The sequence below is a fragment of the Cyclopterus lumpus genome, chromosome 12 (assembly GCF_009769545.1).
Source record: "Cyclopterus lumpus isolate fCycLum1 chromosome 12, fCycLum1.pri, whole genome shotgun sequence".
Taxonomy (NCBI): Eukaryota; Metazoa; Chordata; class Actinopteri; order Perciformes; family Cyclopteridae; genus Cyclopterus; species Cyclopterus lumpus.
The window spans coordinates 3,452,019-3,477,878 of NC_046977.1; the positions used below are offsets into that span (position 1 = coordinate 3,452,019).

Here is a 25,860-nt window from a genome sequence, read left to right on the forward strand (position 1 = left end):
AAAAAAAAAAAAAAAAGATATATATAAATATATATATATATATATATATATATATTTTACGTAATACTCGGTTATTATCATAAACATGATCTTTATATTGCACAGAACTACTTTTTATGTAATTTTATATCACTGTTTATCCAGAATTGACACACACTCGATTCACCTCATTAAAAGATTATATTTGTTCATATCGTCCAAATAAGACATTAAAATAAAAAGAATGACGTAAAACTCTCAGACTCCTCTGCGTTTCCAGACTTTAAAAATAAATCCGTGGTGAGACTCTTATTTTGTAGGAGCGCTGTCAAACTCAGCTGCGCGTCTCTTCAGCCTCTGAATCTCAGTCCGTCTGATCCGGATCACCGATGATGATGATGATGATGATGATGATGGTCGGAACCACAGCCGTGACGTCACCGGTCCGCGTTTATTACTGAATATCTCAGATAAATAACTGATATCATTATTTATTTTAGATCCAGATTAGAAGTGAACCTGACCCGAGGACCGGATCTCCTACTCCGGACTCTTCTGGCTCAGCAGCAGAAGTGAGTACTCCAGACTACTTACTGAATACTAGTACCATATGTACAGAGTACTCTGAACAACTCAGTGACAGTATTTACATGAGTATTTAGAGGTACACTGGTGATATTCTTTTTAACGTTTGATCATTTAACATTATCATATACTAAAAAATAATACCTTATGAAATGTTTTTTAAATATGGAGTATTTATTAATATTATTATTGTTAAATAATATATATATATATATATATATATATATATATATATATAAATAATAAATCATTTTAATAATTATTGTTACCTTACAGCTCTAGCATGTTATGTTAATATTAATATAATATAGTATTATAAAATAAAAATATATAATATACAGTAATATAACATTAAGTAAAATAAAGTAATATAATAATAAGTAAAAAAATATTAAGAATATAAAATAAAGTCATATAATATTGAGAAATATAATATTGAAAATATAATAGTAAGAATATAATATAAAGTCATATAACATTAAGTAATATAATATACATTCATATAATAATACATCATATAATATGAAGTAATACAATATTAAGAATATAATATAAAGTCATATAATATGAAGTAAAATAATATAAATTGTGTTTTTCCTCAAAAGTTTTTGCTGATAAATAGTTACCTGTATAAACCGTGTACTGTCCCTCCTCTTCAGAGTATACATGTATTTGTACATGGCGGTGTCGAAGAGCTCCGGCACCCTGCGGGACCTCCAGCTGGCTCTGCAGCTGAAGATCGAGGAGCTCCGTCAGAGAGACGCTCTGATCGACGAGCTGGAGCTGGAGCTCGACACCAAGGACGACCTGATCCGGCAGCTACAGGTGGAGATGGACCGGCACCGTAGCGCCTCGCAGCAGGCGGCCACCGCCGCCGCCGCCGCCGGGGAGTCGGCCAGCACGGGTGAGTCCACCTGCAGACATGGAGGGGGGGCAGCGAAGGTGAGTCCAGGTCCAGCAGCTCATCCGGTTCTTATTGGTCTTCAAGGAGCCGCCGTCCAGCCGCCGGCTGCACCGGATGAACCTCAGCGCATGAAGAGACAGGCGATCTCTGCAGAGCCCACAGCCCTGGACCCCTCACAGCTGACCGATGTCACACTCAAGAGCTACTCCAAGACCAAAGAGTGAGTCCTGGACACACACACACACACACACACACACAGCATGGACTGACCTGTCTGTGTGTGTCCAGGTCCAATGAGCTGATCCAGAGGGCTCTAATGGACAATGACTTCATGAAACACCTGGAACACGGGCAGGTAACGTCAACACCTGTGCCGATGCTGCTTTCTAACGGGCCTCCCGTGTGTTTGATGGTCACGTCTGTTGCTTCTGGTTCAGATCCTCACCATCATGGACTGCATGCATCCAACCAGCCTGACCAAAGGCTGCTGTGTGATCCAGGAGGGAGACGACGGCTCCACGGTCTACGTTCTGGAGGGTGAGACTCTGATTAATGTGCTAATCAATATTCATTCAAAGTCTTCTTCAATACATGCTTTAGGGCGGGGCTACAAGGTGATTGACAAGTCTCTACATCGGCGTTGTCCGTGTTTTCACTTCTTGTAAATTAACAATAACATTGTGGTCGCTTTAAAATGTCTTATTCAGAGCTCGGTTGTACGAAGCTCCACCCACTCGTGCCACCGGTGGTTGCAAGAAACCAAGATGGCGACGAACAAAAAACAAGATGGCGACGGAACAAAAAACTGATTGTCGCTTTCTGTGCGTAACGGGATAAAAGCGACAAGCTGCAAGAATAAATACTACAAAAAGCTTCATGTACCCGACACATTCTTCCCTCTCAATGACAGCCGGGTCCTTTCCACTGAATGACTCTTGGTTTTGTCCACAAAAGGCCTGTTTAAAATCAGAATGTTGTTCGGTTTAGTCTCCTTCAGCTCTCTAACTGAAGGGTTTCAAGGTTGAAGTGGTTTGTTTACAACGAGATCTCCGCTCTCAGTCTCTTCCCGTTGGCGTATTTATATTTAGATCGCCCATCGCTCGTCTCTTGGGCTCAAATATGCTTCTGTTGGCTGATCTCTGTGATGTTAACTGTTGGTGCAGTGAAGCTTATTTGCATATAAATGCGCATGTGAATGTCCGGCTGATTCTCTGCTGTGTGTTCACAGAGGGAATGGTGGAAGTGACGAAGCAAGGACAGAAGCTGTGCACCATCGGCCAGGGAACAGTGTTCGGAGAACTGGCCATCCTGTACAACTGCACTCGCACTGCGACTGTCACAGGTGTTATTACACGATATTACACACGTTATCACATGTTATTACACATTATCACATGTTAACACACATTATCACACATAAACACACGTTATTGCACATAATCACATGTTACTACACATAATCACATGTTATTACACACGTTATCACACATTACTACACATGATCACATGTTATTACACATGTTATCACACGTTACTACACGTAATCACATGTTGTTACACGCGCTATCACATGTTACTACACATAATCACATGTTATTACACATAATCACATGTTATTACACGCGTTATCACACATTACTACACATGATCACATGTTATTACACACATTATCACATATTACTACTCATAATCACATGTAATTACACACGTTACTACACCTTATCACATCTTACTACATTATCACATGTTAACACACATTATTACACATAAACACACGTTACTACACATAATCACACGTTAACACACATTATCCCACAATATCACGCATTATCACATGTTACTACGCATAATCACATGTTATTACTCGCATTATCACACGTTATTACACATTATAACACGTTAACACACATCATACATTATTTATCACACGTTATTACACATTATCACATGTTATTACATGTTATCACATGTTACTACACATATTCACATGTTAACACATATTATTACACATTATTACACATAATCACATGTCATTACACACTGTATTACATATTGTCACACATCACACATTATTTATCACACGTTAGTGCATAATCACATGTTATTACACATTATCACGTTATAATTACACACGTATCACCCTCCAATGTTTTCCACCAATCTGATGCATTAAAGCTGCCCACGAGTTTGTGGACTCAGTGACATCGATGACGTCAGCGAAGCACAAAGCGGCTGAGGATGTAACACGATGAAGGTCGACCATCAAACATCCTCCTCAGTCGGATTAATTCACATCTGTGAACTCGTCTTCCTCTCTTCGCAAACAGAAAAATCACCCTCACTTCTTTTAGATGTTTTTCTGTTTTTCAAATAGATAAATGGATCAAATAAATAAACTATCAGCAAGATTAGATTTGGATGAACCTTTAAAATATCTTTCTGGGTTTGGAAGTGAGAAATATATCACATGTCACCTGTGCACGGCTAACTTTAATATATATTCAGCATATAAATACAATACCTGGACATGTGTGTATATGCGTGTGTGTGTGTGTGTGTGTGTGTGTGTGTGTGTGTGTGTGTGTGTGTGCTTGTCTGTGTCACTTTAATCTTCTTCTTCTACAGAACTAAATCAAAGCTTTATATTATTAAATATTTGTTGTTCCTAGTTTAACAAAAACATCTTTCTCTCTAAAAACAACCAACGAGTATAAAGACTGTTTGTGTCCATAGAGCTCCATTAACACCATCATCATCATCAACATCATCATCATCATCATCACACTGCAGTTTATTCTGACCCAATCACACATACAAATAGTATGCATCAAAAGTGGATTCATCCGCCGCTGAAAATAGTCCCCAAAATGTATTTCCTCCTGTTTGTTTAATTAGAAACAACAGTAAACGAATGATGAACTATATGTTTGTGTTTTTAAAGATGAAGGTCTTCAGTGGGAACCAATAAGACACAGACAGGAAGTGACACGATGCCGAGAGGCGGACCGACATGTTGGTTTGGGTTTTTTCACAGGATTTGGTCGGTGGTGTTTATTTTCGTATTTACTTATTTATTTATTCATTGAATTATGTATGTATGTATTTTATTATTCGTTAAAGTGTCTCAAACAGAGCAGTCTACAGGAGAAAATAAAGAATTAGAACTTTTTTTAGGTTATATATAATAAATAACACCACCGTTACCAGACAAGGGTAATAATTATACCAAAGAAGAAGAGAAAAGAAAAGAAACGTTGATTATTTAATTGTGCTTAATATTTTATTGCCGTGAAGAGAAGGGGACCCAGAACCGGACCCAGAGGGACGCCTCTCTGGACCTGAATTTATACTTCTCGTCTGTCTCAGAGTTTTAAGCGCTGAAGGTTATGAATCCTTCAAGATGTGAACCTCAAATCATCTGCAGCTCTGACCGACATCAAGCTGTGGGCCATCGACCGGCAGGGTTTCCAGACCATCATGATGAGGACTGGTCTCATCAAGCACTCCCAGTACACAGACTTCCTGCGCAGGTACCACACACACACACACACACACACACACACACAGCTTGGCTGGTTTCAGGCCTTTCTTCATCTCTCTTCATGACATCTCTCCTCATGACATCTCTCTCCATGACATTTCTCCTTCCAGCGTTCCCTCGTTTCAGGAGCTGCCCGAGGACGTTCTCAGCAAACTGGCCGATGTTCTAGAGGAGGTGACACACTTTTCTATAATAATAATATACTGACATTAATATCCGTAACCTGAGCTTCACTTGACTCGTCTTCTCTGTGTCCTCAGACTCATTACAGTGACTGTGATTACATCATCCGTCAGGGAGCCACCGGAGACACCTTCTTCATCATCAGTGAAGGACAGGTGAGGAGGAAGGGTTGGTTAGGGGTGAGGAGGAGGACAGGTGAGGAGGAAGGGTTGGTTAGGGGTGAGGAGGAGGACAGGTGAGGAGGAAGGGTTGTTAGTGGTGAGGAGGAGGACAGGTGAGGAGGAAGGTTGGTTAGGGGTCAGGAGGAGGACAGGTGAGGAGGAAGGGTTGGTTAGGGGTCAGGAGGAGGACAGGTGAGGAGGAAGGGTTGGTTAGGGGTGAGGAGGAGGACAGGTGAGGAGGAAGGGTTGTTAGTGGTGAGGAGGAGGACAGGTGAGGAGGAAGGTTGGTTAGGGGTCAGGAGGAGGACAGGTGAGGAGGAAGGGTTGGTTAGGGGTCAGGAGGAGGACAGGTGAGGAGGAAGGGTTGGTTAGGGGTGAGGAGGAGGACAGGTGAGGAGGAAGGGTTGGTTAGGGATGAAGAGGAGGACAGGTGAGGAGGAAGGGTTGGTTAGGGGTGAGGAGGAGGACAGGTGAGGAGGGAGGGTTGGTTAGGGGTGAGGAGGAGGACAGGTGAGGAGGAAGGGTTGGTTAGGGGTGAGGAGGAGGACAGGTGAGGAGGGAGGGTTGGTTAGGGGTGAGGAGGGAGCATTGGTTAGGGGTGAGGAGGAGGACAGGTGAGGAGGAAGGGTTGGTTAGGGGTGAGGAGGGAGCATTGGTTAGGGGTGAGGAGGAGGACAGGTGAGGAGGGAGGGTTGGTTAGGGGTGAGGAGGAGGACAGGTGAGGAGGGAGCGTTGGTTAGGGGGGAGGATAAGGACAGGTGAGGAGGGAGGGTTGGTTAGGGGTGAGGAGGAGAACAGGTGAGGAGGAAGGGTTGGTTAGGGGTGAGGAGGAGGACAGGTGAGGAGGGAGGGTTGGTTAGGGGGGAGGAGGAGGACAGGTGAGGAGGAAGGGTTGGTTAGGGGTGAGGAGGAGGACAGGTGAGGAGGGAGGGTTGGTTAGGGGTGAGGAGGAGGACAGGTGAGGAGGAAGGGTTGGTTAGGGGGGAGGAGGAGGACAGGTGAGGAGGGAGGGTTGGTTAGGGGTGTGGAGGAGGACAGGTGAGGAGGGAGGGTTGGTTAGGGGTGAGGAGGAGGACAGGTGAGGAGGGAGCGTTGGTTAGGGGGGAGGATAAGGACAGGTGAGGAGGGAGGGTTGGTTAGGGGTGAGGAGGAGGACAGGTGAGGAGGAAGGGTTGGTTAGGGGTGAGGAGGAGGACAAGTGAGGAGGAAGGGTTGGTTAGGGGTGAGGAGGAGGACAGCTGAGGAGGAAGGTTGGTTAGGGGTCAGGAGGAGGACAGGTGAGGAGGAAGGGTTGGTTAGGGGTCAGGAGGAGGACAGGTGAGGAGGAAGGGTTGGTTAGGGGTGAGGAGGAGGACAGGTGAGGAGGAAGGGTTGGTTAGGGATGAAGAGGAGGACAGGTGAGGAGGAAGGGTTGGTTAGGGGTGAGGAGTAGGACAGGTGAGGAGGAAGGGTTGGTTAGGGGTGAGGAGGAGGACAGGTGAGGAGGGAGGGTTGGTTAGGGGTGAGGAGGAGGACAGGTGAGGAGGGAGGGTTGGTTAGGGGTGAGGAGGAGGACAGATGAGGAGGGAGGGTTGGTTAGGGGGAGGAGGAGGACAGGTGAGGAAGGAGTGTTGGTTAGGGGTGAGGAGGAGGACAGGTGAGGAGGAAGGGTTGGTTAGGGGTGAGGAGGAGGACAGGTGAGGAGGGAGCGTTGCTTAGGGGTGAGGAGGAGGACAGATGAGGAGGGAGGGTTGGTTAGGGGTGAGGAGGAGGACAGGTGAGGAGGAAGGGTTGGTTAGGGGTGAGGAGGAGGGGTTGGTTAGGGGTGAGGAGGAGAACAGGTGAGGAGGAAGGGTTGGTTAGGGGTGAGGAGGAGGACAGGTGAGGAGGGAGGGTTGGTTAGGGGGGAGGAGGAGGACAGGTGAGGAGGAAGGGTTGGTTAGGGGTGAGGAGGAGGACAGGTGAGGAGGAAGGGTTGGTTAGGGGTGAGGAGGAGGACAGGTGAAGAGGAAGGGTTGGTTAGGGGTGAGGAGGAGGACAGGTGAAGAGGAAGGGTTGGTTAGGGGTGAGGAGGAGGACAGGTGAGGAGGAAGGGTTGGTTAGGGGTGAGGAGGAGGACAGGTGAGGAGGAAGGGTTGGTTAGGGGTGAGGAGGAGGACAGGTGAGGAGGAAGGGTTGGTTAGGGGTGAGGAGGACAGGTGAGGAGGAAGGGTTGGTTAGGGGTGAGGAGGAGGACAGGTGAGGAGGAAGGGTTGGTTAGGGGTGAGGAGGAGGACAGGTGAGGAGGAAGGGTTGGTTAGGGGTGAGGAGGAGGACAGGTGAGGAGGAAGGGTTGGTTAGGGATGAAGAGGAGGACAGGTGAGGAGGAAGGGTTGGTTAGGGGTGAGGAGTAGGACAGGTGAGGAGGAAGGGTTGGTTAGGGGTGAGGAGGAGGACAGGTGAGGAGGGAGGGTTGGTTAGGGGTGAGGAGGAGGACAGGTGAGGAGGGAGGGTTGGTTAGGGGTGAGGAGGAGGACAGGTGAGGAGGGAGGGTTGGTTAGGGGGAGGAGGAGGACAGGTGAGGAAGGAGTGTTGGTTAGGGGTGAGGAGGAGGACAGGTGAGGAGGAAGGGTTGGTTAGGGGTGAGGAGGAGGACAGGTGAGGAGGGAGCGTTGCTTAGGGGTGAGGAGGAGGACAGATGAGGAGGGAGGGTTGGTTAGGGGTGAGGAGGAGGACAGGTGAGGAGGAAGGGTTGGTTAGGGGTGAGGAGGAGGGGTTGGTTAGGGGTGAGGAGGAGAACAGGTGAGGAGGAAGGGTTGGTTAGGGGTGAGGAGGAGGACAGGTGAGGAGGGAGGGTTGGTTAGGGGGGAGGAGGAGGACAGGTGAGGAGGAAGGGTTGGTTAGGGGTGAGGAGGAGGACAGGTGAGGAGGAAGGGTTGGTTAGGGGTGAGGAGGAGGACAGGTGAAGAGGAAGGGTTGGTTAGGGGTGAGGAGGAGGACAGGTGAAGAGGAAGGGTTGGTTAGGGGTGAGGAGGAGGACAGGTGAGGAGGAAGGGTTGGTTAGGGGTGAGGAGGAGGACAGGTGAGGAGGAAGGGTTGGTTAGGGGTGAGGAGGAGGACAGGTGAGGAGGAAGGGTTGGTTAGGGGTGAGGAGGACAGGTGAGGAGGAAGGGTTGGTTAGGGGTGAGGAGGAGGACAGGTGAGGAGGAAGGGTTGGTTAGGGGTGAGGAGGAGGACAGGTGAGGAGGAAGAGTGGGTTAGGGGGGAGGAGGAGGACAGGTGAGGAGGAAGGGTTGGTTAGGGGTGAGGAGGAGGACAGGTGAGGAGGAAGGGTTGGTTAGGGGTGAGGAGGAGGACAGGTGAGGAGGGAGGGTTGTTAGTCTTTGGGCTTTTATCAGGAAGAACTCAGTGACAAACATGTGATGAAATATAAAATAAATGAAACATCAGATCAGAGAAATGTGATGTGTGATGTCGGCAGGTGAAAGTCTCCCAGCAGAACTCACCCAGTGACGAGCCGCTGGTGGTGAAGACGCTCACTAAGGGAGACTGGTTTGGAGAGCAGGCTTTGAAAGGGTGACACACACACACACACACACACACACACACACATACACACACACACACACACACACACACACACATCCACACTCACTCGCATACATACACACACACACACACACACACAGTCCGGATCTCGTGTATAGAAACCCTTGAGCCTCAAAAACTAAATATAAAATTATTAATCAAATCCAGATATATGTTCCTGCTCATATGGTATTGGTTCTGGCGCCCCCTGTGGACTAAAGTGGTAGTGTTGGTTCTGGCGCCCCCTGTGGACTAAAGTGGTAGTGTTGGTTCTGGCGCCCCCTGTGGACTAAAGTGGTAGTGTTGGTTCTGGCGCCCCCTGTGGACTAAAGTGGTAGTGTTGGTTCTGGCGCCCCCTGTGGACTAAAGTGGTAGTGTTGGTTCTGGTGCCCCCTGTGGACTAAAGTGGTAGTGTTGGTTCTGGTGCCCCCTGTGGACTAAAGTGGTAGTGTTGGTTCTGGCGCCCCCTGTGGACTAAAGTGGTAGTGTTGGTTATGGCGCTCCCTGTGGACTAAAGTGGTAGTGTTGGTCATGGCGCCCCCTGTGGACTAAAGTGGTAGTGTTGGTTCTCTGAGGTCATATAGAGCATCAGGACTAAACTGAGGTCATATAGAGGACCAGGACTACACTGAGGTCATATAGAGGACCAGGACTACACTGAGGTCATATAGAGGACCAGGACTACACTGAGACTGGTTCCTCACAGTCATTGAACCAGGACTTCTAGACGTTCTACTGCCGTAAATGAACACTTCCTGTTTCCTGTCTCGGCAGCGAGGACGTGCGCACGGCGAGCGTCACGGCGATGGGAGACGTCACATGTCTCGTTATCGACAGAGAGTGAGTGATCTTCACTTCTATTCCTTCTATTCCTTCTGTTCCTTCTGTTCCTTCTGTTCCTTCTATTCTTTCTATTCCTTCTATTCCTTCTGTTCCTTCTGTTCCTTCTGTTCCTTCTGTTACTTCTGTTCCTTCTATTCCTTCTGTTTCTTCTGTTCCTTCTATTCCTTCTGTTCCTTCTGTTCCTTCTGTTCCTTCTGTTTCTTCTGTTCCTTCTATTCCTTCTGTTCCTTCTGTTCCTTCTGTTCCTTCTATTCCTTCTGTTCCTTCTGTTCCTTCTATTCCTTCTGTTCCTTCTGTTCCTTCTGTTCCTTCTGTTTCTTCTGTTCCTTCTATTCCTTCTGTTCCTTCTGTTCCTTCTGTTCCTTCTGTTACTTCTGTTCCTTCTATTCCTTCTGTTTCTTCTGTTCCTTCTATTCCTTCTGTTCCTTCTGTTCCTTCTATTCCTTCTGTTCCTTCTGTTCCTTCTGTTCCTTCTGTTTCTTCTGTTCCTTCTATTCCTTCTGTTCCTTCTGTTCCTTCTGTTCCTTCTGTTCCTTCTATTCCTTCTGTTCCTTCTGTTTCTTCTGTTCCTTCTATTCCTTCTGTTCCTTCTGTTCCTTCTATTCCTTCTGTTCCTTCTGTTCCTTCTGTTCCTTCTGTTACTTCTATTCCTTCTGTTCCTTCTATTCCTTCTGTTCCTTCTGTTTCTTCTGTTCCTTCTATTCCTTCTGTTCCTTCTGTTCCTTCTGTTCCTTCTGTTCCTTCTATTCATTCTGTTCCTTCTGTTCCTTCTGTTCCTTCTGTTACTTCTGTTCCTTCTATTCCTTCTATTACTTCTGTTCCTTCTGTTCCTTCTATTCCTTCTATTCCTTCTATTCCTTCTATTCATTCTGTTCCTTCTATTCATTCTGTTCCTTCTGTTCCTTCTATTCATTCTGTTCCTTCTATTCATTCTGTTCCTTCTGTTCCTTCTATTCATTCTGTTCCTTCTGTTCCTTCTATTCCTTCTGTTCCTTCTGTTACTTCTGTTCCTTCTATTCCTTCTATTACTTCTGTTCCTTCTGTTCCTTCTGTTCCTTCTATTCATTCTGTTCCTTCTATTCCTTCTGTTACTTCTGTTCCTTCTATTCCTTCTGTTCCTTCTGTTACTTCTGTTCCTTCTGTTCCTTCTGTTCCTTCTATTCCTTCTGTTACTTCTGTTCCTTCTATTCCTTCTGTTCCTTCTGTTCCTTCTGTTACTTCTGTTCCTTCTATTCCTTCTGTTCCTTCTGTTTCTTCTGTTCCTTCTGTTCTTTCTGTTCCTTCTGTTCCTTCTGTTCCTTCTATTCCTTCTGTTCCTTCTATTCATTCTGTTCCTTCTGTTCCTTCTATTCCTTCTATTCCTTCTATTCCTTCTGTTCCTTCTATTCATTCTGTTCCTTCTGTTCCTTCTGTTCCTTCTATTCCTTCTGTTCCTTCTATTCATTCTATTCCTTCTGTTCCTTCTGTTCCTTCTGTTCCTTCTGTTCCTTCTATTCCTTCTGTTCCTTCTGTTCCTTCTATTCCTTCTGTTCCTTCTGTTCCTTCTGTTCCGTCTGTTCCTTCTGTTCCTTCTATTCCTTCTGTTCCTTCTATTCCTTCTGTTCCTTCTGTTCCTTCTATTCCTTCTGTTCCTTCTATTCATTCTGTTCCTTCTGTTCCTTATATTCCTTCTGGTCCTTCTGTTCCTTCTGTTCCTTCTATTCCTTCTGTTCCTTCTATTCCTTCTGTTTCTTTTATTCCTTCTGTTTCTTCTGTTCCTTCTATTCCTTCTGTTCCTTCTGTTCCTTCTGTTCCTTCTATTCCTTCTGTTTCTTTTATTCCTTCTGTTTCTTCTGTTCCTTCTATTCCTTCTGTTTCTTCTATTCCTTCTGTTCCTTCTATTCCTTCTGTTTCTTTTATTCCTTCTGTTTCTTCTGTTCCTTCTATTCCTTCTGTTCCTTCTATTCCTTCTGTTTCTTTTATTCCTTCTGTTTCTTCTGTTCCTTCTATTCCTTCTGTTCCTTCTGTTTCTTCTATTCTTTCTATTCCTTCTATTCCTTCTGTTCTGTCTTTTCCTTCTATTCCTTCTATTCCTTCTATTCCTTCTATTCCTTCTATTCCGTCTTTTCCTTCTATTCCTTCTATTCCTTCTATTCCTTCTATTCCTTCTGTTTCTTTTATTCCTTCTGTTTCTTCTGTTCCTTCTATTCCTTCTGTTCCTTCTGTTCCTTCTGTTCCTTCTATTCCTTCTGTTTCTTTTATTCCTTCTGTTTCTTCTGTTCCTTCTATTCCTTCTGTTTCTTCTATTCCTTCTGTTCCTTCTATTCCTTCTGTTTCTTTTATTCCTTCTGTTTCTTCTGTTCCTTCTATTCCTTCTGTTCCTTCTATTCCTTCTGTTTCTTTTATTCCTTCTGTTTCTTCTGTTCCTTCTATTCCTTCTGTTCCTTCTGTTTCTTCTATTCTTTCTATTCCTTCTATTCCTTCTGTTCTGTCTTTTCCTTCTATTCCTTCTATTCCTTCTATTCCTTCTATTCCTTCTATTCCGTCTTTTCCTTCTATTCCTTCTATTCCTTCTATTCCTTCTATTCCTTCTATTCCTTCTGTTCCTTCTATTCCTTCTATTCCTTCTATTCCTTCTGTTCCTTCTGTTCCTTCTATTCCTTCTATTCCTTCTATTCCGTCTTTTCCTTCTATTCCTTCTATTCCTTCTATTCCTTCTGTTCCTTCTATTCCTTCTATTCCTTCTATTCCTTCTGTTCCTTCTATTCCTTCTATTCCTTCTATTCCGTCTTTTCCTTCTATTCCTTCTATTCCTTCTATTCCTTCTGTTCCTTCTATTCCTTCTATTCCTTCTGTTCCTTCTGTTTCTTCTATTCCTTCTATTCATTCTATTCCTTCTGTTCCTTCTGTTCCTTCTATTCCTTCTGTTCCTTCTGTTTCTTCTATTCCTTCTATTCCTTCTGTTTCTTCCTAAAACAGTGTTTGTGTCCCAGGTTGTTCAAACAGCTGATCGGAGGACTCGAGGACGGCGACAACAAGGAGAGCGACAGCGACGAGTTTGAGTCCAGGTGAGGCGGGAAGTACCTGTCAATCAATCAGCCCAATATCTTAATGTTCGTCATATTATGAGAATTATAACATGGAATCTAATGTCAAACTTTAAATAAAAGCAATCTATTTTTTAGGTCTCTTTCATAAAGTGTTTAATACATTTTCAATAACAAATGCAGAATGAACAGTTGTAGTACTGTGTAGAAGTACTCTGACTGTGTAGAAGTAACTCTGACTGTGTAGAAGTAACTCTGACTGTGTAGAAGTACTCTGACTGTGTAGAAGTAACTCTGACTGTGTAGAAGTAACTCTGACTGTGTAGTAGAACTCTGACTGTGTAGAAGTAACTCTGACTGTGTAGAAGTACTCTGACTGTGTAGAAGTAACTCTGACTGTGTAGAAGTAACTCTGACTGTGTAGTAGAACTCTGACTGTGTAGAAGTAACTCTGACTGTGTAGAAATACTCTGACTGTGTAGTAGTACTCTGACTGTGTAGTAGTACTCTGACTGTGTAGAAGTAACTCTGACTGTGTAGAAATACTCTGACTGTGTAGAAATACTCTGACTGTGTAGAAATACTCTGACTGTGTAGTAGTACTCTGACTGTGTAGAAGTACTCTGACTGTGTAGAACTACTCTGACTGTGTAGAAGTACTCTGACTGTGTAGAAGTACTCTGACTGTGTAGTAGAACTCTGACTGTGTAGAAGTACTCTGACTGTGTAGAAGTACTCTGACTGTGTAGTAGTACTCTGACTGTGTAGAAGTATACTCTGACTGTGTAGAAGTACTCTGACTGTGTAGAAGTAACTCTGACTGTGTAGAAATACTCTGACTGTGTAGAAGTAACTCTGACTGTGTAGAAGTACTCTGACTGTGTAGAAATACTCTGACTGTGTAGTAGTACTCTGACTGTGTAGTAGTACTCTGACTGTGTAGAAGTAACTCTGACTGTGTAGAAGTAACTCTGACTGTGTTGAAGTACTCTGACTGTGTAGAACTACTCTGACTGTGTAGAAGTACTCTGAAGAAGTACTCTGACTGTGTAGAAGTACTCTGACTGTGTAGAAGTACTCTGACTGTGTAGTAGAACTCTGACTGTGTAGAAGTACTCTGACTGTGTAGAAGTACTCTGACTGTGTAGTAGTACTCTGACTGTGTAGAAGTATACTCTGACTGTGTAGAAGTACTCTGACTGTGTAGAAGTAACTCTGACTGTGTAGAAGTATACTCTGACTGTGTAGAAGTATACTCTGACTGTGTAGAAGTACTCTGGCTGTGTAGAAGTAACTCTGACTGTGTAGAAGTACTCTGGCTGTGTAGAAGTAACTCTGACTGTGTAGAAGTATACTCTGACTGTGTAGTAGAACTCTGACTGTGTAGAAGTACTCTGGCTGTGTAGAAGTACTCTGACTGTGTAGAAGTACTCTGACTGTGTAGAAGTAACTCTGACTGTGTAGAAGTACTCTGACTGTGTAGAAGTACTCTGACTGTGTAGAAGTAACTCTGACTGTGTAGAAGTACTCTGACTGTGTAGAAGTAACTCTGACTGTGTAGAAGTACTCTGGCTGTGTAGAAGTAACTCTGACTGTGTAGAAGTACTCTGGCTGTGTAGAAGTAACTCTGACTGTGTAGAAGTATACTCTGACTGTGTAGAAGTACTCTGGCTGTGTAGAAGTACTCTGACTGTGTAGTAGTGCTCTGACTGTGTAGAAGTACTCTGACTGTGTAGTAGAACTCTGACTGTGTAGTAGTACTCTGGCTGTGTAGTATAACTATGGTTGTGTAGAAGTACTCTGACTGTGTAGTAGAACTCTGGCTGTGTAGAAGTATTTTGACTGTGTAGTAGTACTCTGACTGTGTAGTATAACTATGGATGTGTAGAAGTACTCTGACTGTGTAGTAGAACTATGGCTGTGTAGAAGTACTCTGGCTGTGTAGTAGTACTCTGACTGTGTATAAGTATTATGACTGTGAAGAAGTACTCTGACTGTAAAGTAGTACTCTGACCGTGTAGAAGTAGTCTGACCGTACAGAGGTACTCTGTGTTCCCTGTAGAAGTACTCTGACCGTGTAGAAGTACTCTGGCTGTATATAAGTACTCTGTGTTCCCTGTTGAAGTACTCTGGCTGTATATAAGTACTCTGTGTTCCCTGTAGAAGTACTCTGGCTGTATATAAGTACTCTGTGTTCCCTGTTGAAGTACTCTGGCTGTATATAAGTACTCTGTGTTCCCTGTTGAAGTACTCTGGCTGTATATAAGTACTCTGTGTTCCCTGTTGAAGTACTCTGGCTGTATATAAGTACTCTGTGTTCCCTGTTGAAGTACTCTGGCTGTATATAAGTACTCTGTGTTCCCTGTAGTGTGCAGGCGGAGGCAGACTTATTTTCCAGAGTGTCACTGAATGATCTCAACATCATCTGCACTCTGGGGATGGGAGGCTTCAGCCGGGTGGAGCTGGTGAGTACTGCGTGTGTACATGTATGTTCTTCAGTAGTACTGCGTGTGTACATGTATGTTCCTCAGTAGTACTGCGTGTGTACATGTATGTTCTTCAGTAGTACTGCGTGTGCGTACTTGTATGACGTACTGGTGGTTTTCTGTGTTCAGGTGCAACTGAAGAACGACCCCAACCGCTCGTTCGCCCTGAAGGTTCTGAAGAAACGCCACGTCATGGACACGAGTCAGCAGGGTCACATCCTGTCAGAGCGCCGCATCATGATGGAGGCCCACAGCCCCTTCATCATCAGGTACTGGTAGTAGTACTAATACTACTAGTTCATCATCAGGTCTGTAGTATTACTACTAGTACTAGTACATCCTCAGGTCTCTAGTACCTCTACCTACTACTACTAGATGGATGGAGGCCCACAGCCCCTTAATCATCAGGTACTGGTAGTAGTACTACGACTACTAGTTCATCATCAGGTCTGTAGTATTACTACTAGTACTAGTACATCCTCAGGTCTCTAGTACCTCTACCTACTACTACTAGATGGATGGAGGCCCACAGCCCCTTCATCATAAGGTACTGGTAGTAGTACTAATACTACGACTACTAGTTCATCATCAGGTCTGTAGTATTACTACTAGTACTAGTACATCCTCAGGTCTCTAGTACCTCTACCTACTACTACTAGATGGATGGAGGCCCACAGCCCCTTCATCATCAGGTACTGGTAGTACTAGTACTAATACTACGACTACTAGTTCATCACCAGGTCTCTAGTACCTCTACCTGCTACTAGTACTAGATGGATGGAGGCCCACAGCCCCTTCATCATCAGGTACTAGTAGTACTACTACTAGTACTAGTACTAGTAGTAGTACTCCCGTTACGTTCTTCAGGTTCTCTTCTGTGGATGTTGTGATGACATATTAAATATTTCTGTGACGACGTGATGATTTCACCCAAATACGATCACTTCCTGTTCACTGGTTGCAAAAAAAAAACAAGATGGCGACGGCCAATACTCAGTCCGCGTCTCCGTCTTCCTGCAGGCTGTATCGGACTTTCCGAGACTCTAAGTACCTCTACATGCTGCTGGAGGCGTGTCTCGGGGGAGAGCTGTGGACGCTGCTGAGAGACCGGTGAGCGGCGGCGCGTGTTTTTTTTTACCCATAAGACACCGGGAAGTTCCTTCTCATCGTCAGGCTCCGCCTCCATTTCAGGGGGTCGTTCGACGACGGCATCACTCGCTTCTACACCGGCTGCGTCATCGAGGCGCTGGCCTTCCTGCACTCCAGAGGGATCATCTACCGAGACCTGAAGCCCGAGAACATCATCCTGGACCACCGAGGATACGCCAAGCTGGTGCGGCGCCACGACAGCGTGCGTCTCCACCCGGCGTGGAAACACTCGTGACATCCTGTGCTTCTTCTGTTTGATCAGGTGGACTTTGGCTTCGCCAAGAAAGTGGGTCTGGGGAAGAAGACGTGGACTTTCTGCGGGACTCCGGAGTACGTGGCCCCGGAGATCATCCTGAACAAGGGCCACGACAGCTCCGCCGACTGCTGGTCTCTGGGGATCCTGGTCTTTGAGCTGCTCAGCGGCAGGTACGCCAGTCCAGGTTACACACTCCCATTCACGTTACGTCTCGTGGAAACCCAGAAGGGTCTGGATCAGGTTCACAGCCCAGGCAGCAAGATCAGGTGGAGAAGGAACAGTTCTTACTTAATGGACCAAGTTCGGTTTAGGAGAAGGAACAGGTTTCACTTAATGGATCAGGTTCAGTTCAGGAGCAGGAACAGGTTTTACTTAATGGATCAGGTTCAGTTCAGGAGAAGGAACAGGTTTTACTTAATGGATCAGGTTCAGAAGAAGGAACAGGTTTTACTTAATGGACCAGGTTCAGGAGCAGGAACAGGTTTTACTTAATGGATCAGGTTCAGTTCAGGAGCAGGAACAGGTTTTACTTAATGGATCAGGTTCAGTTCAGGAGAAGGAACAGGTTTTACTTAATGGATCAGGTTCAGAAGAAGGAACAGTTCTTACTTAATGGACCAAGTTCGGTTTAGGAGAAGGAACAGGTTTCACTTAATGGATCAGGTTCAGTTCAGGAGCAGGAACAGGTTTTACTTAATGGATCAGGTTCAGTTCAGGAGAAGGAACAGGTTTTACTTAATGGATCAGGTTCAGAAGAAGGAACAGTTCTTACTTAATGGACCAAGTTCGGTTTAGGAGAAGGAACAGGTTTCACTTAATGGATCAGGTTCAGTTCAGGAGCAGGAACAGGTTTTACTTAATGGATCAGGTTCAGTTCAGGAGAAGGAACAGGTTTTACTTAAAGGACCAGGTTCAGGAGCAGGAACAGGTTTTACTTAATGGACCAGGTTCAGGAGCAGGAACAGGTTTTACTTAATGGATCAGGTTCAGGAGCAGGTACAGGTTTTACTTAAAGGACCAGGTTTGGTAAGTGTTTAATCCCGGTCTCTGCTCTCCGCCCCCAGTCCTCCGTTCTCGGGCTCCGACCCCATGAAGACCTACAACATCATCCTGAAGGGCATCGACATGATCGAGTTTCCCAAGAAGATCACCAAGAGTGCAGCGAACCTCATCAAGCGTCTCTGCAGGTGGTCCGCTTTACAATAGTAAACAAATAGTAAACATATAGTAAACAAATAGTAAACATTAGTAAAGATATAGTAAACGTAAGTAAACAATAGTAAACATATAGTAAACATAAGTAAACAAATAGTAAACATTAGTAAAGATATAGTAAACAAATAGTAAACATATAGTAAACACATAGTAAACATATAGTAAACAAATAGTAAACATTAGTAAAGATATAGTAAACATAAGTAAACAATAGTCAACATTAGTAAACATATAGTAAACATAAGTAAACAAATAGTATACAAACAGTAACATTAGTAAAGAAATAGTAAACAAATAGTCAATCATAGTAAACACAAATTAAACATAAGTAAACAATATTAAACAAATAGTAAACCTTAGTAAAGATAAGAAAACAAATAGTACACATAAGTAAACAAATAGTCAACAATAGTAAACACCTAGTAGACATATAGTTAACAAATAGCTGAGGTCCCGTTTGTTTGTAAAGCGGTCATGAGGCCGAGCAGAGCTAACGAAACGTAAACAATCCGGTCGTCGGCCATCTTTGTTGAGGTCATCACCTCCCAAACGCTTTTAAAATGTTACTTTAAAAAAGAATTATCTCCACCTTTGAGGAGTTTTCTAAACTATCGGATCTCGTGACCTGAAGACCTGAAGACCCGAAGACCTGAAGACCTGAAGACCTGAAGAATACCCGTTAACACATCTGTGTTGTGTCTCAGGGACAACCCTTCAGAGAGGCTGGGAAATCAGAAGAATGGAGCCAAGGACATCCAGAAACACAAGTGAGACGCTCTCATCATCACCGTCACGGGTTTGTCTCGAGGAGCTCTCTCTTTACGTCGTCATGGCCATGTTGTTGTTCTTGTTGTTTTTGTCCTTCAGGTGGTTTGAAGGCTTCAACTGGGACGGCCTCCGCCAGGGAACCATCGCTTCCCCGTTCACGCCCGCGGTGCGTTTCTCCTTCAGAGTCCGAGCGGTTCAGATCAGAGGACCAGAGCTCTAACGTCTGTCTTCCTGCCAGGTGGACGGACCGCTTGACAACCGCAACTTTGACTACTTCCCTGAGGACGCCGAGGACCCGCCTCCTGATGAAGAGTCCGGCTGGGACCTGGAGTTCTAGAAGGACCGGGTCACGGACCGGACGCCGAGGACCCGCCTCCTGATGAAGAGTCCGGCTGGGACCTGGGATTCTAGCAGGACCGGGTCATGGACCGGAGGCTGAGCGGACGAAGAACACTGTGACTCTTAACCGAAAATAGCTGTTTGCCTCTGGTGGATGTTAAGAGTGTTACACATGTTCAATACCTCAATCAGGAAGTCATCAATCTGAGTTAAAAAGTCATGATATTAAGAGACAATGTTAAGAATTCAACAATAAAGTCAGAATATTTATAACAATTAAGATTAAAGTAAAAATAAAAATAATTATTTATAGTCGTAATATTACAGAAAAAGGGTCATAAAATATTATGTATAAAAATCATTATAGTTGTAAAATTGCAGGAAAAAAGATCTGAACATGTTAGAAAATAACATACTATTTAAGGAATATAAAGTCCTAATTTCTTGTGAATACAGTTGGTAATATTGCAAAAATATAATTAATATTTAGAAAATAAAGATTGAGGTCCTATTATCTCCAGGATAAAGTCATCACTTTGTATATCATAAAATGTAAAGAATTAACCAGGCGTTTCCTTTTTTAACCACTTCATATTCTGATTAATTAAGTTTAAGAAATGTAGAAAGTCATATCTTGAAAAATAAACGTATGACAACAAAGAACATAAAACATAAAGTTGTACTATTTTGAAAAGAAGACTCATAATATCGTAAGAAAGAATAATAATGTAGTGACCTCCCGTCCTCAATCAGGGTCTGACAAACACAGGACTTTCATCCAGGAGGCCGCTGTACGTTTCTCATGTAAATGCTTGTTACGTTGTTACGTTGTTATTTTGTTACAATGTTATTTTGTTACGTTGTTATTTTGTTACGTTGTTTTTTTGTTGCGTTGCTACGTTGTTATTTTGTTATTTTGTCACGTTGTTATTTTGTTATTTTGTCACGTTTTTACGTTGTTATTTTGTTACGTTGTTATTTTGTTACGTTGTTATTTTGTTATTTTGTCACGTTTTTACGTTGTTATTTTGTTATGTTGTTATTTTGTTGCGTTGCTACGTTGTTATTTTGTCACGTTGTTACATTGATATTTTGTTACGTTGTTATTTTGTTACGTTGTTATTTTGTTATTTTGTCACGTTTTTACGTTGTTATTTTGTTATTTTGTTGCGTTGCTCCGTTGTTATTTTGTTACATTGAGCTGATATCAAACGGTTCTTTTGTTAAACGTTCTGTGTGATTACAGAACAACGTGTTCCTGACTGTGTTTACGACGACTTCACTGTGTTCAGTTTCCATCAAGGAATTCATTCTGGATTAAAACGAGAATCTGTGTGAACAAAACAAACAAGTCCGAATTCATTTTTTCTGATGACTGAATGTTTTCTTGTTTTCTTCTGGAAATGTGTGTATGTGTGTGTATGTATGTGTGTGTGTGTGTGTGTGTGTGTGTGTGTGTGTGTGTGTGTGTGTGTGTGTGTGTGTGCGTGTGTGTGTGTGTGCAAAACTTGCTTAACGCTGCCGCTAACTGTAAGAAATGAATGAATTACCGTGAGCTCATGATGTTAAGTCCTAATTATCATAAAGATCTTGTGATCAGGTCGTTATTGATGACTGATCGGGAGCCTCAGCTGGTCACTTCCTCTCTGGTGACTCATCAATGGGTGAAGTGAGAGATGTTTATCAGCCGTTGACCTCCAGGCGACCTGAGAGCTCAGAGGTAAAGGTTCACTGCTTCTGACGGATGAAGATGGAAAAGCAGTCGGCTCGACTAACGACTCTCTCACACTGATAACGACTCGCGGATAAGACACGCCCACTTTTCCACATCTCAACAACAACACGGCAAGGTTCCAATCTGCTTCCTTTAAGGGTACATCGAGATACTGATACTACCTCTGTATTATAAATGTAATGACGTATGTTAACATTGATTTATTGGTACTTTGACTGGTGATACATTCATTAGGCTGATACTTATAGTTAAGTAGGATTTTAAATGTAATGAAGTATCTAAACATTGTTGTATTTGTACTGAAGTTAAGTGAGTACTTGCTGTGTTCTGATCGGTGATCAGCTTGTTTTCTACTTCACTGAATCACAAAACAACCGACGTGACGAGAATACAAATGAGAAGCTTCCTGTTTCCTTCAGTCCTATTTTTAGAAAGTCGTTTCAGATCACAAGCAGACTAAATGTTATAAAAATACAAGTTATTAACTTAAAATATAACTTAATTCAGTTTTTATTCCTTTCTCTTGGTTTAATAATAAAAATACAACTTAATTCTGTTTTTATTCCCTTCTGTTGGTTTAATAATAAAAATGCAACTTAATTCTGTTTTCATTCCCTTCTGTTTGTTTAATAATAAAAACACAATTTAATTTTGTTTTTATTCCCTTCTGTTTGTTTAATAATAAAAACACAATTTAATTCTGTTTTTATTCCCTTCTGTTTGTTTAATAATAAAAATACTACTTAATTCTGTTTTTATTCCCTTCTGTTTGTTTAATAATAAAAATACTACTTAATTCTGTTTTTATTCCCTTCTGTTTATTTAATAATAAAAACACAATTTAATTCTGTTTTTATTCCCTTCTGTTTGTTTAATAACAAAAATACAAAACTGCTGTAAAATATTTATATGATTATATCTTTAATTCAAGGTGTTATAATATAAACATAATAAAACATTTTGATGCATTAACAAACTAAATTTAGCAGCATTTCTTTTAATTACAAGCTGTTTTTTAAATTTTTTTACTGTTGAGTTTCTCCGGTGACGTCACCGCTGGGTTATTCCGTTCGTCTCGTGGAATGCGTGGAAATATCCAATTAACTGGGTGAGTGAACGACCGCCATGAATAAACCATCAACCTACACACACACACACACACACGCACACGCACACACACACACACACCGCGCACCGCGCTCTGATTGGTCCGTCCCACGAGGCCCTGATATAAGTACGGGACCAGCAGGAGGACTGGATAAACTGAACCAGGACCAGCTCCCTTCCTCCTCACAGACACACCATGCCGTCCGGCTCCGCTCCGCTCTTCTTCCTCGTCCTCCTCTTCCTCGGCCTCCTGGGCTCCGCCTCGGGCTTCGAGCTGCTGCCGGAGGAGGCCGCTCCCCGGCGGGCTCGGTTCTCTGCAAACAGCCCGAGTGAGTCCCGGTTCTCTCGGCCTTTGATCCTTTAAATCTGAAGATTAAAACAGTTTTATATTTTAAATATGTTCTGTCTTGTTTTAGCATAACATTTAAAGTATTCAAAGTAAAAGTACTCACTATGCAGGATAATGTCATATCATATTTGTGTTGATGCACTCATGTGTTCATCACTTTAATGTTGCAGCTGCTGAAGGCTAAGCTCATTTTAAAGACTTTATAAGTAAAAGTATGTATCTATATATAGAAATATATACATATAGAACAATATACATATATACGTCTTAATATTTCTATTTTTAAAAGGACATTTGCAGTGTTTTTGTGCTGATATTTGAAACCTTTCCTGTCCGTTTTGGAGGTAGTACGTATATTAATGTGTGTGTGTGTGTGTGTGTGTGTGTGTGTGTGTGTGTGTAGCTGATGTGGCCAGATGTTTGAACGGAGCCGTCGCCGTCGGCTGTGGATTCTTCTCTTGTCTGGAAAACTCAACCTGCGACACCGACGGGATGCACGAGATCTGTGAGCTCTTCCTCCAATCAGCTGCGACCTTCAACACAGAGGTCAGTGCGTCTACCTGTCTGTCTGCCTGTCTGTCTGTCGGTCTACCTGTCTGTCTGTCTCACCCGCCTGTCTCCCTCTCCAGGGGAAGACCTTCGTGAAGAAGAGTCTTCACTGCATCTCTCAAGGAATCTCCTCCAAGATTTTTCAAACAATCCGCCGCTGCAACATCTTCCAGAGGATGATCGCTGAGGTCAGTGAACTCAGAGCGTTCCTCCCTTTTGATTGGACGCAGGCAATCGTGTTCCTCCCTTTTGATTGGTCGCTGAGTTCCTGTCTCTCTTTTATATAAAAGGTGCAGGAAGAGTGTTACAGCAGTCTGGACATCTGCACTGTGGCTCGAACCAACCCTGACGCCATCGGAGAGGTGGTGCAGGTTCCCACTCACTTCCCCAACAGGTGAGAACACACTCACACACACACACACACACACACACACACACACACACACCTGTCTCACCTGAGTGTACAAATGAACTGAGAGAAAAGGATGCTGAAATAATGACATGATGAGTTCTGGTCTGAAGACGAAAAGCAAACAACTGTTAAAATGCTTGTTTTCTGAATAAAGTCTGGATCGAGTAATGCTAAGCTACGCTAACACTGCAGCTGCACGTGAATGTACAACCAGAGGAGTCGCCCCTTGGTGGTCAGGAGAGAGAATGCAGCTTTAACACATGAAGCATAGACTTCTATACAACCAGAGGAGTCGCCCCCTGGTGGTCAGTAGAGAGAATGCAGCTTTAACACATGAAGCATAGACTTCTATACAACCAGAGGAGTCGCCCCCTGGTGGTCAGGAGAGAGAATGCAGCTTTAACACATGAAGCATAGACTTCTATACAACCAGAGGAGTCGCCCCCTGGTGGTCAGGAGAGAGAATGCAGCTTTAACACATGAAGCATAGACTTCTATACAACCAGAGGAGTCGCCCCCTGGTGGTCAGGAGAGAGAATGCAGCTTTAACACAAGCGGTCTGAGTAGACGATAATGTTTCCCTGACTTCCTGTCCCTGACTTCCTGTCCCCGTCCTCCAGGTACTACAGCACTCTGCTGCAGACGCTGCAGGTCTGCGACGAGCAGACGGTGGCGACGGTGAGGACCGGCCTCGTGGCCCGTTTGGGTCCCGACATGGAGACCTTCCTCCAGCTGGTCCAGAGCAAACCGTGCGCCGCCGGCTCCGGCTCCGCCGCGTTCAACAACCCGTCCAGCTGGAGGAACATGCCCGTGTTCAACGTCCAGCCGGGCTTCAGGGGCCGAGACCCCACCCACCTGTTCGCCAGGAAGAGGTCTGTGGACGACGTGGAGGCGGGGGTCCGAGCGGAGCAGTAGGCCACACCTGCAGATGAATAATATGCAGCTTTAGATGGTGATTTGGGGTCATAACTACTTATTATTATGATTATTTAGGGTGATTTGCTCAGATAATTTATATTTATTTTCTTAAACAAGTTAATTTATGAGGCGGCTCTATTTAACGTAGTGGGTGGGGCAGGTCCTGGAGATGCTCCCACGCTGGCCGGGGGGGCGTCCTCATGTCTCCTGCTGGTCTGAGATCACTTTATGAGTTTGTGTGTTTGAGTTATTGGAACATTAAAGTCGACTCGGCTGCTTTGTGTTAGAAATAAATGATGTCATATGATTTTGTCTCGTGTGATTTTTCTTTATCTGATGAAAACCTGTAAAAAAAAACAATTCATCAACAAAACAAATAGTATATGAAATATGCCCACACTTACAGAAATAATAATACTATGTATAATTAAATGAAAAATAAACTTCTTATAATACTACTTCTATTATGTAAATGTATTTCTGAAAGAGGGAATAAAGTCTTTCTTCCTCTACTTTAATTAAATTATTAAACAACGTGCACCATTAAGTCAAAAGATTATTTATAAGAAAGGTCAAGAATAAATGAAATTCTAAACTGTATTTGTGTCGTTCGTAGAAGAGTCACCAGGTGGCGCTAACGCACATTAAAATATCATGTTTTTAAACTGATGCCTTTTTTTCTTAGCTGCCCTTAAACAGTTTGAACAACAGAAAATAAACAGAAAATAAAACTACAAATAAATCACTCAAGAATTTACATTTAATGCAACAAAAGAAGCTTTTATTATTTTTATTTAGATTTATTGTCATGTTTCTTTTTTTGTTTTATGGAATGTGCTGTTTTATCTGTGTTATCATTGAAGTCATTAAATTAAGTCAGCAATTAAAAATTAAGTCAGCAATTAAGAGATTTGGGACGTACCCAATCTGTCCACATACGACATCCTCTGACCTTTGACCCTCACATCAGAAAAATCAAATTGTATTATTATCATATCTTAAAACACACACTTGTTTTAAAGTTCTGTTATCTGTTTGATATTGACCATATTTATCTATTTTTGCACTTTTTCTTGTTTTTAAGAGATCGTTATTGTTCTATTGTTTTATTCTATGTTTATTCTTATGCACCGTTCACCGAGTCAAATTCCTCATATGTTCAATGTACTTGGAAAATAAATTAAATGAATATGACATAATGATTCATATAATGAGAGGATGATGAAGAAGATGACTATGGATATATAGAACAAGAATAATGACGATGAACGCCGATCTTATTTCGCAAGATATCTTGACCAGAATATTAGAGTTAATGTTAACTAGTTAACTGATAGTTGCATTATTAGAATAACCAACTAAGCAGCTGAATCAATTCCCACAAAGATTAAAACAATGTCGTCAAACTATCGCTGGTTAGCTGGTTAGCCTGTTAGCTGGTTAGCTCGTTAGCTAAGTACCTTATACTTCTTTCTTGTGATACTATTGTGTATTAAACATCCTTTCAGGCCACACTTCACTTGTTGATCAGGGTTCAGTCTGCCAGAGGAGGCTCTTTAAAGCCCCAGACGGAGAGTAAGAGAAAGGAAACGCTGGATGGCTGCAGGTGAAATACTTTAATATCCTGGGTGTTTGCTCAGGTTGGTCTCAGGTGTTATTGTCCCCCACTCGGCCATCTGTCACTCAGCTAATGGTCGACCCGTAACGGCTCCTCAGCCCCAGTTATGGCCCATTAACTCCCATCAGGACACAGCCAGCCTGCTCAGCTGGTAACAACGTGTTCACTTTTCCAGGAAGTGAGAACAACAC

General features: G+C 43.3%; 2 protein-coding genes across 2 annotated transcripts; both read left to right on the forward strand.

Moving 5' to 3' along the window:
• The first annotated feature begins 1,230 nt into the window (after positions 1-1,230).
• LOC117740418 (cGMP-dependent protein kinase 1-like) lies at positions 1,231-19,893 on the forward strand. The gene is made up of 20 exons (XM_034546810.1): positions 1,231-1,468; positions 1,553-1,688; positions 1,757-1,823; positions 1,906-2,005; positions 2,697-2,810; positions 4,893-4,998; positions 5,120-5,183; positions 5,270-5,347; positions 8,793-8,887; positions 9,674-9,739; positions 12,715-12,789; positions 15,137-15,233; positions 15,384-15,523; positions 16,275-16,364; positions 16,446-16,587; positions 16,666-16,829; positions 17,724-17,846; positions 18,579-18,641; positions 18,742-18,808; positions 18,881-19,893. Exons 1-20 carry the CDS (start codon positions 1,231-1,233, stop codon positions 18,977-18,979), a joined length of 2,124 nt encoding a protein of 707 aa, XP_034402701.1. The 3' UTR covers positions 18,980-19,893.
• Positions 19,894-21,932: 2,039 nt separating this feature from the next.
• stc1l (stanniocalcin 1, like) lies at positions 21,933-24,358 on the forward strand. The gene is made up of 5 exons (XM_034546975.1): positions 21,933-22,152; positions 22,576-22,718; positions 22,802-22,909; positions 23,012-23,115; positions 23,754-24,358. The coding sequence occupies exons 1-5, from the start codon at positions 22,020-22,022 to the stop codon at positions 24,046-24,048; spliced, it is 783 nt and encodes a 260-aa protein (XP_034402866.1). The 5' UTR covers positions 21,933-22,019; the 3' UTR covers positions 24,049-24,358.
• Positions 24,359-25,860: the final 1,502 nt, after the last annotated feature.